Source organism: Scyliorhinus canicula, chromosome 14 (assembly GCF_902713615.1).
Source record: "Scyliorhinus canicula chromosome 14, sScyCan1.1, whole genome shotgun sequence".
In the NCBI taxonomy this organism is placed as follows: Eukaryota; Metazoa; Chordata; class Chondrichthyes; order Carcharhiniformes; family Scyliorhinidae; genus Scyliorhinus; species Scyliorhinus canicula.
In genome coordinates this window covers 120,191,843-120,207,185 of record NC_052159.1, presented here as the reverse complement: position 1 = coordinate 120,207,185, position 15,343 = coordinate 120,191,843, and the positions used below count along the sequence as shown (strand labels likewise).

General features: G+C 50.2%; 1 protein-coding gene across 5 annotated transcripts in view; it reads right to left on the bottom strand.

Annotated features, from left to right (window-relative positions):
- The window catches only part of uggt2 (UDP-glucose glycoprotein glucosyltransferase 2), a 625,263-nt gene that overhangs the window by 473,484 nt on the left and 136,436 nt on the right, over nucleotides 1-15,343 (bottom strand). For all 5 annotated transcript variants that reach the window (XM_038817830.1, XM_038817832.1, XM_038817829.1 and 2 more), the window contains one exon: nucleotides 11,083-11,195. In XM_038817830.1, coding sequence (XP_038673758.1) covers nucleotides 11,083-11,195 — 113 coding nt within the window. The remainder of the gene's footprint in view (nucleotides 1-11,082; nucleotides 11,196-15,343) is intronic.

Here is a 15,343-nt window from a genome sequence, read left to right as displayed (position 1 = left end):
ATTAGTAGAGAAAAGGTACTGGAAAAATTGATGGGATTGAAGGCAGATAAATCCCCAGGGCCTGAGAATCTGCATCCCAGAGTGCTTTGGAAATAGTGGATGCATTGGTGGTGATTTTCTGGGATTCTATAGACTCTGGTACAGTCCCTGCAGATTAGAGGGGAGCTCACGTCACTCCAATATTCAAAACAGGAGGTAGAGAGAAAGCAGGCAATTATAGACCAGTAAGCCTAACATCGGTAGTGGGGAAAATTCTTGAATCCATTATCAAGCACTTTGTAGCGGAACATTTGGAAAGCAGTAGTAGTCAGAGTCAGCATGGATTTATGAAGTGAAAATCATGCTTGACAAATCTATTGGAATTCTTTGAAGATGTAACCAGTCCAGTTGACAAGGGGGAGTCAGTTGATGTGGTATATTTGGATTTTCAGAAGGCGTTTGACAAAGTCCCGCATAAGCTTTTACTGTGCAAAATTAAAGCGCATGGGATTGGGGGAAATATATTGAGGTGGATGGAATACCGGTTCTCAGAGGGGAATCAAAGAGTAGGAATTAATAGGTCCTTTTCAAATTGACAGGCAGTAACTGGTGGGGTGCCACAGGGATCGGTGCTGGGACCCCAGCTATTCACAATACATATTAATGATTTGGATGAAGGAACAAAATGTAACATCTCAAAGTTTGCAGATGATACCAAGTTGGGTGGGAGGGTGAACTGTGGCGGGGTGCAGGGATCCTACAGCAAGATCTGGACAGGTTGGGCGAGTGGGAAAATCAATGGCAGATGCTGTATAATTTGGATAAGTGTGAGGTTATTCACTCTGCAAGCAAAAACAGGAAGGCAGATTACCACCTGAATGGTCGCAAATTGGGAGAGAGGAGTGTGCAACGGGACCTGGGTGTCCTTGTGCACCAGCCACTGAAGATAAGCATGCAGGTGGTAAAGAAGGGTAATGGTATTTTAGCCTTCATTGCGAGAGGTTTTGAGTATAGAAACCGATGTGTTGCTGCAATTATACAGGACCTTGGTGAGGCCACACCTGGAGTATTGTGTGCAAGTTTGGTCTCCTTCTCTGAGGAAGGATGTTCTTGCTCTCGAGGAAGTGCAGCGAAGGTTTACCAGATTGATTCCAGGGATGGTGGGACTGTCATATGAGGAGAGATTGACTAGGTTGGGATTGTTCTTGCTGGAGTTCAGAAGAATGAAGAGGGGATCTCATAGAGACTTATAAAATTCTAATAGGACTAGGAAAATGTTATCAATGATGGGTGTGTCCAGAACTAGGAGTCACAGTCTGAAGATTCAGGGTAAACCATTTCGGACAGAGATGAGAAGACATTTCTTCAGCCAAAACGCAGTGAGCCTGTGGAATTCATTACCACAGGAAGTAGTTGATGCTAAATCATTGAATATATTCAAGTGCCGGCTAGATATAGCACTTGGGAGAATGGGATCAAAGGCTATGGGGAGAAAGCAGGATTAGGTTATTGAGTTGGATGATCAGCCATGATCGTGATGAATGGCAGAACAGGCTCGAAGGGCCAAAAGGCCTCCTCCTGGTGCTATCTTCTATTTATCTACGTATGTGGGGAGAGAACACCAGAGGTGGTCTTCTCCCTGGACGTAGAAAAGGTCTTCGACAGAGTAGAATGGAAGTACCTGCCTGAGTTACTGGAACAGTTTGGGTGAGGAACGGGGTTCACCTCATGGGTGAATCTTCTGTACAATGCCCCCCAAGGTGAGTGTTTGGACCAATACCACCAGCTTGGAATACTTCCAGCTGCACAAATGCTTGAGGCAGGGATGCCTGCTGTCCCTGCACCTGTTCGCTCTGGCAATTTAACCTCTGGTGATCACTCTGCTTAGGAGCAAAAAGCTGGAAGGGCATTCAAAGAGGAGGCAGAGATCAGAGTTTCACTCTACGCGGATGACCTTGTCCTCTCGGGCTACAAACTCAACCTGGGCAAAAGCGAGGCATTCCCGATGAATCCGAATTGGGGAGGGACTGAGCTGGAGGAGCTACCATTCAAACTAGCCCGAAACAAATTCCACTATCTGGGGATCCAGATAGCCCTTGCCTGGATACGGATCCACAAATGGAATCTGACCAGTCTGGCGGAGGAAGTTAAAAAGGTGCAACGCACTCCCTCTTTCCCTGAACCAGCAGACAATCAAGATGAACGTGCTGCCGAAGTTCCTCTTCCTGTTTAGATCTATACCGATCTTCATCCCCAAGGCCTTTTTCCATAAGATAGACAAAAAGATCATGCCGTTTGTGTGGAGGGGTAAGAACCCAAGGATCCCTAAATCGACACTGCAAAGGAGGAAAAATATGGTCAGTCTGGCCCTGCCGAATCTATAGTACTACCACTGGGAAGCTACTGCAGAGAGGGTGAGGGGATGGATCCATGGAATGGGTGAGGCTGGAGGAGTCCTCCTGCAAGGGAATGACCTTCCGGTCCCTTGTCGCGACAGCACTCCCATCCCCTCCCGACAAAATGCACATCCTGCCCACTGGTGGTAGCCACACTAAAGGCATGGAACCAAATTAGGCTGTATTTCAGTCTAACTGAGATGTATCTGATGGTCCCCTCTGCGGAAACCACAAATTCCCACCAGCCATGCTCAACACCACCTTTAAAACATGGAGACAGGACGGGGTGGGGGGCGCAGTAGCAGTCAAGGTCTTTTGGGGCCTCACGGTAGCATGGTGGTTAGCATCAATGCTTCACAGCTCCAGGGTCCCAGGTTCGATTCCCGGCTGGGTCACTGTCTGTGTGGAGTCTGCACATCCTCCCCGTGTGTGCGTGGGTTTCCTCCGGGTGCTCCGGTTTCCTCCCACAGTCCAAAGATGTGCGGGTTAGGTGGATTGGCCATGCTAAATTGCCCGTAGTGTAAGGTTAATGGGGGGGATTGTTGGGTTACGGGGTTACGTGGGTTTAAGTGGGGTGATCATGGCTCGGCACAACATTGAGGGCCGAAGGGCCTGTTCTGTGCTGTACTGTTCTATGTTCTATGTTTTACATAGGGGACATACTAGCGACCTTGGGCTAACTGACGGAAGACCTGGAACTACTTCTAGGACGGGACCTCAGCCACCTCCAAATTAAACACTTTGTCCACAAGGAGACTGCAAGATACCCCAGGGCCCCGAGAGACACACTACCAGCGGAACAAACAAACATAGACAGTAAGGAGGGGGGGTGTAACAGTATATGTATTGTGAGGAATACAAAGGGTTAACAATAAAATGTTATGAGGAGCAGTCGTATAAATATCATGTGACTCTTGGGATTCTGGGAGAAGGTGCTTAGGCGTGAATTAGATTAGTTGCATAGCATAATGGACAGGGCTGTGTTCACACCTTTCTGTAGTTTCTTGAAGTCTTCAGCCGAGCAGTTGCCATACCAGGCTGTGATGCAGCCAGATAGGATGCTTTCTATGGTGCACCTGTAAAAGTTGCTAAGTGTCAATATGGACATGCCGAACTTCCTTAGTTTCCTGAGAAAGGATAGGCGCTGTTGTGCTTTCTTGATTGTAATGTCAACGTGGGTGGACCAGGACAGATTGTTGGTGATGTGCACACTTAGGAATTGATGCAGACTGGTGTGTACGATACTTTGCTTCCTGAAGTCAATGACCAGCCCTTTAGTTTTGCTGGCATTAAGTGAGAGACTGTTGTATTCTGTATTATGCCTGTATTCTAGCACATCACTTTTCGAAATCCGACCCACTGCAGCCGTGTCATCAGCAAACCTGTAGATGGAGTTGGAGCCAAATTTTGCCACAGTCGTGTGGGTATAGGGAGTATAGTAGGGAGCTAAAGGGACAATGCTGGAAAATCTCAGCAGGTCTGGCAGCATCTGTAGGGAGAGAAAAGAGCTAACGTTTCGAGTCCGATGACTCTTTGTCAAGCAAGTCCAAGGTCAACGCTCGCTACCAGACGGATGAGCACAGCTGAAGCGCAGTTACTTCTCCAGGCCAGCAGACCCAGATTCGAACAAAGGCCACTGATCCTCTGACCTAAGCCTGGTGCCTGAAGTTAAGTCAAAGTTGTCACAGTGTTAGGTATAATTTAGCTCGTAGTGTTTATGTTGCATTTATAAGTTAATCTTGTGTGTAAATAAATAAAGTATTATTGAACTTGAACGAACTAACTGGTTGTTGGGCCTTTGATCGATATCTGGTTGAACCTTGTGGTGGTATCATTTGATACCTGGCGACTCATAAAGCAATATAATATAAATATCTAGACAAAAGAAGGGCAACCTTATTGACTGCCATATTTAAAGCGAGTAAATACAGCAACGTTATTGGCGACCTCTGACGGGACTCGACCCAGAAGTGATTTTCCACTCCGAGAACCCTCTCTTTCTTCTGGCCTGTAACTTATAATCTGCAGGGAGAGAACATAGAACATAGAACATAGAACAGTACAGCACAGAACAGGCCCTTCGGCCCTCAATGTTGTGCCGAGCCATGATCACCCTACTCAAACCCACGTATCCACCCTATACCCGTAACCCAACAACCCCCCCCCTTAACCTTACTTTTATTAGGACACTACGGGCAATTTTGCATGGCCAATCCACCTAACCCGCACATCTTTGGACTGTGGGAGGAAACCGGAGCACCCGGAGGAAACCCACGCACACAGGGGGAGGACGTGCAGACTCCACACAGACAGTGACCCAGCCGGGAATCGAACCTGGGACCCTGGAGCTGTGAAGCATTTATGCTAACCACCATGCTACCCTGCTGCCCAGGGAACATCTGAGACCCTGGGTGAGTTCTCCCAGTGAGCCAGAGAAGACACAGTCAGAGTGAGGCACAACCAAGAGTGAGTTTGGGAATTCGATGCTCGGTGGGAATTCGAAGCTGGGTGGGGAGGAGGTGCTTTTTAACCCTGGTAAGTGACTGGTAAGTAGTTTTTCTTTTCATTGTCTAATTTATTTATTTTTCTTTCGTTTTTTTGAAATTGTAGTTGTATAAGTTTACCTAAGGTTCAAGACATGGCAGGAGAACCCAGACCCGTGTCATGCTCCTCGTGTGCAATGTGGGAGCTCAGGGACATGTCCACTGTCCCTGGCTCCCTTCACGTGCAAGAGGTGTATTCAGTTGCAGCTCCTGTTAGACCGCTTGACGGCTCTGGAACTGCGGATGGACTCATTTTGGAGCATCCGCGATGCTAAGGACGTCGTGGACAGCATGTTTAATGAGTTGGTCACACCACAGGTGGAAGTTACTGAGGGAGATAGAAAATGGCTGACCAAAAGACAGAGCAAGAGTAGGAAGGCAGTGCAGGTGTCCCCTGCAGTCATTTCCCTGCAAAACAGATATACGGCTTTGGATACTGTTGAGGGAGATGGCTCACCAGAGGAAGGCAGCAGCAGCAAGGTTCATGGCACCGTGGCTGGCTCTGCTGCGCAGCAGGGCAGAAGAATGGCAGGGCTATAGTGATAGGGGACGTAAGGGGAATAGACAGGTGGGGGGGTGAACAGCCAGCTGTCGTGTTGCACATAGGCACCAACTATATAGGTAAAAAACAGGATGAGGTCCCACAAGCGGAATTCAGGGAGTTAGGCTAAAAGGTAGGACCTCAAAGGTAGTAGAACAAAAGAACAAAGAAAATTACAGCACAGGAGCACGGTAGCATGGTGGTTAGCATAAATGCTTCACAGCTCCAGGGTCCCAGGTTCGATTCCCGGCTGGGTCACTGTCTGTGTGGAGTCTGCACATCCTCCCCGTGTGTGCGTGGGTTTCCTCCGGGTGCTCCGGTTTCCTCCCACAGTCCAAAGATGTGCGGGTTAGGTGGATTGGCCATGCTAAATTGCCCGTAGTGTCCTAAAAAGTAAGGTTAAGGGGGGGTTGTTGGGTTACGGGTATAGAGTGGATACGTGGGTTTGAGTAGGGTGGTCATGGCTCGGCACAACATCGAGGGCCGAAGGGCCTGTTCTGTGCTGTACTGTTCTATGTATGGGGGCCTCACGGTAGCATGGTGGTTAGCATCAATGCTTCACAGCTCCAGGGTCCCAGGTTCGATTCCCGGCTGGGTCACTGTCTGTGTGGAGTCTGCACGTCCTCCCCGTGTGTGCGTGGGTTTCCTCCGGGTGCTCCGTAGTGTAAGGTTAATGGGGGGATTGTTGGGTTACGGGTATACGGGTTACGTGGGTTTAAGTAGGGTGATCATTGCTCGGCACAACATCGAGGGCCGAAGGGCCTGTTCTGTGCTGTACTGTTCTATGTTCTATGTTAGGAACAGGCCCTTCGGCCCTCCCAGCCTGCACCGATCCAGATCCTTTATCTAAGCCTGTCTCCTATTTTCCAAGGTCTACATCCCTCTGTTCCCCGCCCGTTCATATATCTGTCTAGATGCATCTTAAATGATGCTATCGTGCCCACCCCTACCACCTCCGCTAGCAAAGCGTTCCAGGCACCCACCACCCTCTGCGTAAAAAACTTTCCACGCACATCTCCCTTAAACTTTCCCCCTCTCACCTTGAAATCGTGACCCCTTGTAATTGACACCCCCGATCTTGGAAAAAGCTTGTTGCTATCCACCCTGTCCATACCTCTCAGAATTTTGTAGACCTCAATCAGGTCCCCCTTCAACCTCCATCTTTCAAACGAAAACAATCCTAATCTACTCAACCTTTCTTCATAGCCAGCACCCTCCATACCAGGCAACATCCTGGTGAACCTCCTCTGCACCCTCTCCAAAGCATCCACATCCTTCTGGTAATGTGGCGACTAGAACTGCACGCAGTATTCCAAATGTGGCCTAACCAAAGTCCTATACAACTGTAACATGACCTGCCGACTCTTGTACTCAATACCGCATCCAATGAAGGCAAGCATGCTGTATGCCTTCTTGACCACTCTATCCACCTGCGTTGCCACCTTCAGGGTACAATGGACCTGAACTTCCAGATCTCTCTGTACATCAATTTTCCCCAGGACTCTTCCATTGACCATATAATCCGCTCTTGAATTTGATCTTCCAAAATGCATCACCTCGCATTTGCCTGGATTGAACTGCCATTTCTCTGCCCAAGTCTCCAAAATATCTATATTTTGCTGTATTCTCCGACAGTCCTCCTCGCTATCTGCAACTCCACCAATCTTAGTATCATCTGCAAACTTGCTAATCAGACCACCTATACCTTCCTCCAGGTCATTTATGTATATCACAAACAACAGTGGTCCGAGCACGGATCCCTGTTAAACACCACTAGTCACCCTTCTCCATTTTGAGACACTCCCTTCCACCACTACTCTCTGTCTCCTGTTGCCCAGCCAGTTCTTTATCCATCCAGCAAGTACACCCTGAACCCCATATGACTTCACTTTTTTCATCAACCTGCCATGGGGAACTTTATCAAACGCCTTACTAAAGTCCATGTATATGACAGCTACACCCTTCCCTCATCAATTAACTTTGTCACTTCCGCAAAGAATTCTATTAAGTTTGTAAGACATGACCTTCCCTGCACAAAACCATGCTGCCTATCACTGATAAGTCTATTTTCTTCCTGATGTGAATAGATCCTATCCCTCAGTATCTTCTCCAACAGTTTGCCTACCACCGACGTCAAGCTCACAGGTCTATAATTCCCTGGATTATCCCTGCTACCCTTCTTAAACAAAGGGACGACATTAGCAATTCTCCAGTCCTCCGGGACCTCACCCGTGCTCAAGGATGATGCAAAGATAGCTGTTAAGGCCCCAGCTGTTTCGACCCTCGCTTCCCTCAGTAACCTGGGGTAGATCCCATCCGGTCCTGGGGACTTGTCCACCTTAATGACTTTTAGAATACCCAAAATGTCCCCCTTCCATATGACAACTTGACCTAGAGTATTTAAACATTCATCCCTCGCCTCAATATCCGTCCTGTCCCTCTCCTTGGTGAATACCGATGCAAAGTACTCATTAAGAATCTCACCGATTTCATCTGACTCCACGCATAAATTCCCTTTTTTGTCTTTGAGTGGGCCAATCCTTTCTCTAGTTACCCTCTTGCTCCTTATCACACATAAATTCCCTTTTTTGTCTTTGAGTGGGCCAATCCTTTCTCTAGTTACCCTCTTGCTCCTTATCACGCATAAATTCCCTTTTTTGTCTTTGAGTGGGCCAATCCTTTCTCTAGTTACCCACTTGCTCCTCATATACGAATAAAAGGCTTTGGGATTTTCCTGAACCCTTTTAGCCCTCTTTATTGCGCGTTTGAGATTCGTCCTACTTTCCCAATATTCCTCCAAAGCTTCATCAGTTTTGAGTTGCCTCGATCTTGCTTTTTCATTTTAGCTCGTCTCACAATTCCACCCGTCATTCATGGTTCCCTAATCTTGCCATTTCTATCCCACATTTTCACAGGGGCACGTCTGCCCTGCACTCTAATCAGCCTTTCCTTAAAAGACTCCCACATTTCAAATGTGGATTTACCCTTAAACAGCTGCTCCCAATCCACATTCCGTAGCTCCTGCCGAATTTTATTATACTCTGCCTTTCCCCAATTTAGCACTCTTCCTTTGGGACCACTCTCGTCCTTGTCCATGAGTATTCTAAAACTTACGGAATTGTGATCGCTATTCCCAAAGTAATCACCAACTGAAACTTCAACCACCTGGCCGGGATCATTCCCCAATACCAGGTCCAATATGGCCCCTTCCTGAGTTGGACTATTTACATACTGCTCTAAAAAATTCTCCTGCATGCTCCTTACAAGCTCTGCTCCATCTACGCCTCCAACACTACACGAATCCCATTCAATGTTGGGGAAGTTAAAATCTCCCAGCACAACCACCCTATTGCTCCTCCATTTTTCTATAATCTGTCTGCATATTTGTACCTCTACTTCATGCTCGCTTTTGGGAGGCCTGTAGTGAAGTCCCAACAATGTTACTGCACCCTTCCTATTTCTTAGCTCCACCCATATTGCCTCAGTGCTCGAATCCTCCATAGTGTCCTCCTTAATCACAGCTGTGATATCATCTCTGACTAGTAATGCAACTCCTCCACCCCTTCTACCTCCCTCCCTATCCCTCCTGAAGCATCTATACCCTGGGATATTCAGTTGCCAGTCCTGCCCTTCCCTTAACCTCAGTAATACCAATAACATCATATTCCCCGGTACTAAACCAAGCCCTAAGTTCATCTGCCTTACCTGCTACACTGCTCGCATTAAAACAAATGCACCTCAGACCACCTGTCCCTTTGCGTTCATCATCTCTTCCCTGTCTACTCTTCCCCTTAGTCACATCGAGTTTATTATCTGGTACCTTACTGGCTTTGGTTGCTGCCTCTTTACTGACCTCTAACTTCCTAATCTGGTTCCCATCCCCATGCCACATTAGTTTTAAACCTCCCCAACAGTGGTAGCAAAGCACCCCCTAGGACATTGGTTCCAGTCCTGCCCAGGTGTAGACCATCCGGTTTGTAATGGTCCCACCGCCCCCAGAACCAGTCCCAATGTCCCAAAAATCTGAACCCCTCCCTCCTGCACCATCTCTCAAGCCACGTATTCATTCTGACTATTCTTGAATTTCTACTCTGACTGTCCCGTGGCACTGGTAGCAATCCTGAGATTACTACCTTTGAGGTCCTACTTTTTAAACTTATCTTCTAACTCCCTAAATTCTGATTGTGGGACCTCATCCCATTTTTTACCTATATCGTTGGTGCCTATATGCACCACGACAACTGGCTGTTCACCCTCCCCCATTCGGGAGTCTCGTTTTCGACCACAGAAACGCCTGTCTACTCCCCTTACGATTGAATCCCCTATGACTATAGCCCTGCCAGTCTTTTTAGAACATAGAACATAGAACACTACAGCGCAGTACGGGCCCTTCGGCCCTCGATGTTGCGCCGACCTGTGAAACCATCTGAAGCCTATCTGACCTACACTATTCCATTTTCATCCATATGTCTATCCAGTGACCACTTAAAGTTGGCGAGTCTACTACTGTTGCAGGCAGGGCGTTCCACACCCCTACTACTCTCTGAGTAAAGAAACTGCCTCTGACATCTGTCCTATATCTATCACCCCTCAATTTAAAGCTATGTCCCCTCGTGTTGGTCATCACCATCCGAGGAAAAAGACTCTCACTGTCCACCCTATCTAACCCTCTGACTATCTTATATGTCTCTATTAAGTCACCTCTCAGCCTTCTCCTCTCTAACGAAAACAACCTCAAGTCCCTGAGCCTTTCCTCGTAAGACCTGCCCTCCATACCAGGCAACATCCTAGTAAATCTCCTCTGAACTCTTTCCAAAGCTTCCACATCCTTCCTATAATGTGGTGACCAGAACTGCACGCAGTACTCCAGGTGCGGCCGCACCAGAGTTATGTACAGCTGCAGCATGACCTTGTGGCTCCGAAACTCAATCCCCCTGCTGATAAAGGCTAGCACACCATATGCCTTCTTAACAGCCCTATTAACCTGGGTGGCAACTTTCAGGGATTTATGTACCTGGATGCCGAGATCTCTCTGTTCATCTACACTACCAAGAATCTTGCCATTAGCCCAGTACTCTGCATTCCTGTTACTCCTTCCAAAGTGAACCACCTCACACTTTTCCGCATTAAACTCCATCTGCCACCTCCCAGCCCAGCTCTGCAGCTTATCTATGTCCCTCTGTATCCTATAACATCCTTCAGCACTATCCACAACTCCACCGACCTTCGTGTCATCTGCAAATTTACTAACCCATCCTTCTACACCCACCCATTTTCCCGCCCTTCTGTGCAGTGGAGCCAGCCACGGTGCCATGAGCCTGGCTACTACTGCCTTCCCCAATCTCAGGATTGCTGCCAGTTCCATGAGCTGGTCCGAATAGGAATGTCAGGAGAGATAGAATGAATGCGTGGCTCGAGAGATGGTGCAAGAGGGAGGGTCATGCTGCTGTTAGACTTGCCAACCAATGAAACATGTACAAAATGGTTATTGAGAGCATCAATGAGATAATTTTATATTTAAATGCGTTCCTTGATATATATTTTACCAAATATTAAATTGAAATTTATTGAAAAGCTTTGGAAGATAAACATTCATGCAGAGACAAGAGCATATGTTGCATACCTAGTCGCTGCTCTTTTGAGAAACTTCTTGATTTGACCAGCACTGCAGGTGTGTTCCCCATTGACAGCTACAAAACTGCTGCATCCTTTTGGTACTGGTTCATCAGCTGCAATCTAAGCCAAATGTTACAAGTAAATACACACATTGTACAAGTATAGAATATACTTCCAGGATAAAACTTCAACTTCTTTTGGATCATCTAAGATAGCTGACAAGACTCCAGGAAATCAATTTAGCATTACAATGTGCAGCAGCCAACTCAGTTCCATTTCTTAGATGGTTCAAACAGCACAGATAACAATGTTCCTCAGTGTATCTGACCATCTGTGTAGATTTGCTTTAAAAACATTGGGCTGGATTCATCAATTTTGAGACTAAGTGCTGATGCAGGCATGGGAACAGTGGTGCTTGATGACTAGAAAACAGCGCAACAGCTGCATTGATTCAGCAACTCTGAATGGGCTAGCACGTGGAACGCAACTGGTTCCATGCAAACCTGCATCGGATCTGTGATTGGTGCACATGAGGCTCACACACCTAATCCCCCCGACACACACCATCCTAGTCAACAAATGGCTGGAAGGAGAGCAGTGCCACAGTTCAGGGACGCTGAACTGGACACCCTTCAGGGTGCTGTGGAGGAGAGAAGGATGACCCTGTACCCCAGCCCGCGAGGAAGGTTGCTCGGCGCTGCAGTGCCTGGGCGCAGGTGGCAGAGGCAGTCAGTGCATGGGCATAGTTGCCCGGAGTGTTAGGGCAGCACGGTAGCATTGTGGATAGCACAATCGCTTCACAGCTCCAGGGTCCCAAGTTCGATTCCGGCTTGGGTCACTGTCTGTGCGGAGTCTGCACATCCTCCCCGTGTGTGCGTGGGTTTCCACCGGGTGCTCCGGTTTCCTCCCACAGTCACAAAGATGTGCAGGTTAGGTGGATTGGCCATGATAAATTGCCCCTAGTGACCAAAATTGCCCTTAGTGTTGGGTGGTGTTACTGGGTTATGGGGATAGGGTTGAGGTGTTGACCTTGGGTAGGGTGCAGACTCGATGGGCTGAATGGCCTCCTTCTGCACTGTAAATTCTATGACTGTCATGCAGTGCTGAAAGAAACTGCTCAACCTTCTCAGGGCAACCAGGGTGAGTTGGCTGCTCTGTGCCACTGCCACGAACCCCGCCCCCCCACACACATGTAATCCAGATCCTCCCCCCCCAGGATACGGCGAAACCCCCACCTGCCCCACATTTCAGCACCCTTGCCAGCCGCAATGGCTGGGTGCCCTGGCCACTGATGCCATCATCTACTGGACTGCATGGACTGCATGTGTCCAATCCCTGGACTGCATGTGTCGGAACATCTAACACTGTCGTTGCTTGTGTTTGCCCCCCCCCCCCACACCACCCCACACCAGGAGTAGGCTGCACACAACCGCCAGGAGCGGGAGAAGAAGACCGGAAGGGGAACACCAGACCTGCGGCACCTCGCCATGCCTGAGCAGAGGGCACTGTACGTTGCCGGCTGCCAGGAGGAGGGGGGGGGCGGTCACCGAGGTGGAGGCTGGCGGCAGGCGAGTAAGTGAGACCCCGCTTAGTAACGGATTCACATGACACGTGTGCGGTCACTCTCCCCCCCCCCCCACCCACCTCACCCCTCACCCCCTCGCCCAGACCCCCCTCAACCCACACCGCTCTCACCCCCTTCATCCATACCCTCCTCACCTCCCATGCATCCATTCTCGAACCAGACACGTCGTCTTGTGTCTCACAGGAACTGCCGGAGGTGGGGCCGGTCCACCCCCGCCTCCCAGCCAGTGCCAGAGCCGGTGCGCCCCAGATGGCTGAGGGGGACAGCAGCCTGAACACCAGCCCTCTGCCCAAGACTCTGGACACCCCGGAGCTCGGGTCGGAGGAGGAAACCGACTTTCCGTCACTACTGTCTCCAACACCCTCTGGCATCCCAGAGACTATCAACTCAGTTGGGCACATTAGTGAAGAGGGTCCTGGTACACTATCTGGTGCACACCACACATCGCATCTGGCACAGCAGATGGAGGAAGGAACAGCCGAGAGACCGGACAGTCAGAGGGCAGGCCAGCCCCAGGATCCAGCTGCCACCCAGACGGGTTCCTGGGCTCCTGGAACATCCAGTCCCAGCCAGAGACCCAGGTACTACATGAGGGAATGATGGCGGGCATCTAGGTGGAGGAGTCCATCCACGTGCAGGAGCAGGGGCTGGTGCCGGTTATGCTTGCCAGCCAGGCCGAGACCACGGGGTGGTGTCTGTGGTGGAGGCAAAGGGGGTGACGGTGTTGGCTGTGGGTCAGAGTGTCCGTGGCCTGGAGGATTCTGTGCAGGCGGGGGCAGAGGCCCAGTACAGGGATGATCTCTCACAGGCAACCATGTGCCAGGGCCACCTGGATGTTGCAGTGGCGCTCCTCAGGATGGTCCAGTCACAGCAGACCATGGCTGAGAACGTCGGCAGCATTGCCCAAGGCGTTGCACAGACACAAAAGGGAGGTGTCCCAGTCCCAGAGGGAGGGGTCCCAGCCACTGGCACTGACCCTCACGGTGGTGTTGGCAGCGTGATATGGCGCAGTCCCAGATGGAGGTGACCCACTCTCTGTGCTCCATGGCCGCGAACATGCAGACCCTGGTCGAGACCACAGCGGGCCTCCAGGACTGGCAGCGCCAGGTGATGGGGGGCCTCAGGACATAGCTCCGCTTGCACCCCCATCCCATGGAGTAGCCAAGGGCCATCGGGCAGCCGTGGGAGGATGAGGTGACGGGGCCCATCCCGGTGACTCCGTGATCATGATCAGCAGGACCACGATGCTAACCTCCATCGATTTCTCCAGACTGCCCAGAAACTTAACCTCACGTCTAACACGGAGAAATGCGTTTTCCGCACGACCAGGCTAGCCATCCTCGGCTATGTCGTGGAAAATGGAGTCTTGGGCTTCAACCCGGACTCTTACATCTCCCTCTCCCTCATTGTCCCAGGGCCCTCAAAAGGTGCCTGGGAGTTTTCTCGTCTTATGCCCAGTGGGTCCCTCAGTATGCGGACAAAGCCCGCCCACTATTTAAGGCCACACTCTTTCCTCTGTCAAATGAGGCTCGCCAGGCCTTCACCTGCATCAAGGAGGACATCGCCAAAGCCGCCATGCGGGCGGTGGATGAATCCGTCCCGTTTCAGGTGGAGAGCGATGCCTCAGAGATCGCTCTCGCAGCCCCACTAAATCAGGCAAGGAGACCAGTCGCCTTTTTCTCCCGAACCCTCTCCGCTTCGGAACTTCAACACTCCTTAGTCGAAAAGGAAGCACAAGTGGAAGCTATACGACACTGGAGGCACTACCTCGCAGGTAGGAGGTTCACCCTCATCACCGACCAAAGATCGGTTGCCTTCATGTTTGACAACTCGCAAATTAAAAATGATAAAATCCAACGGTGGAGGATCGAACTCTCCACCTACAAGTACGATATTATGTATCGACCAGGGAAGCTCAACGAGCCCCCAGATGCCAGCGCGAAAAGACCACCGCCTGAAAGCTATCCACAATGACCTCTGCCATCCGGGGGTCACCCGGCTCGCCCACTACATCAAAGCCCGAAATCTGCCTTTCTCCACTGAGGAGGTAAAAGCCATCACCAGGGATTGTCCGATCTGTGTGGTGTGCGGAGTGCAAACCGCACTTCTGTAGACCAGACAGGGCCCACCTGGTAAAGGCCTCCCGGCCCTTTGAACGCCTAAGCATCGTTTTCAAAGGGCCACTCCCCTCGACCAATCAGAATGTGTACTTCCTGAACGTCATTGACGAGTTCTCCCACTTCCCCTTTGTTATCGTCCTTTATGAGCGACGAGCTGCGTCAGTACCTGCTCGACAAGGGCATCGCCTTGAGCAGGACTACCAGCTACAAACCCAGGGGGAACTGGCAGGTGGAGAGGGAGAACGCGACGGTCTGGAAGACCGTCCTACTGACCCTCCAGTCCAGGAACCTCCCGACCTCCCATTGGCAGGAGGTCCTCCCCGACGTGCTCCAGGCTATTAGGTCCCTCCTATGTACAGCCACTAACCAGACCCCTCACGAATGGCTATTTGTTTTTTCTAGGGGCACTACCATGGGGGTTTCGCCCCCAGCATGGTTGAAGACACTGGGCCCGGTTCTCCTCCGGAAGCACGTCTGGGCACACAAAACTGACCCACTCGTAGAGAGTGCTCCTACTCCACTCGTACACCCGATATGCCTTCATCGAATACCCTGACGGCCGT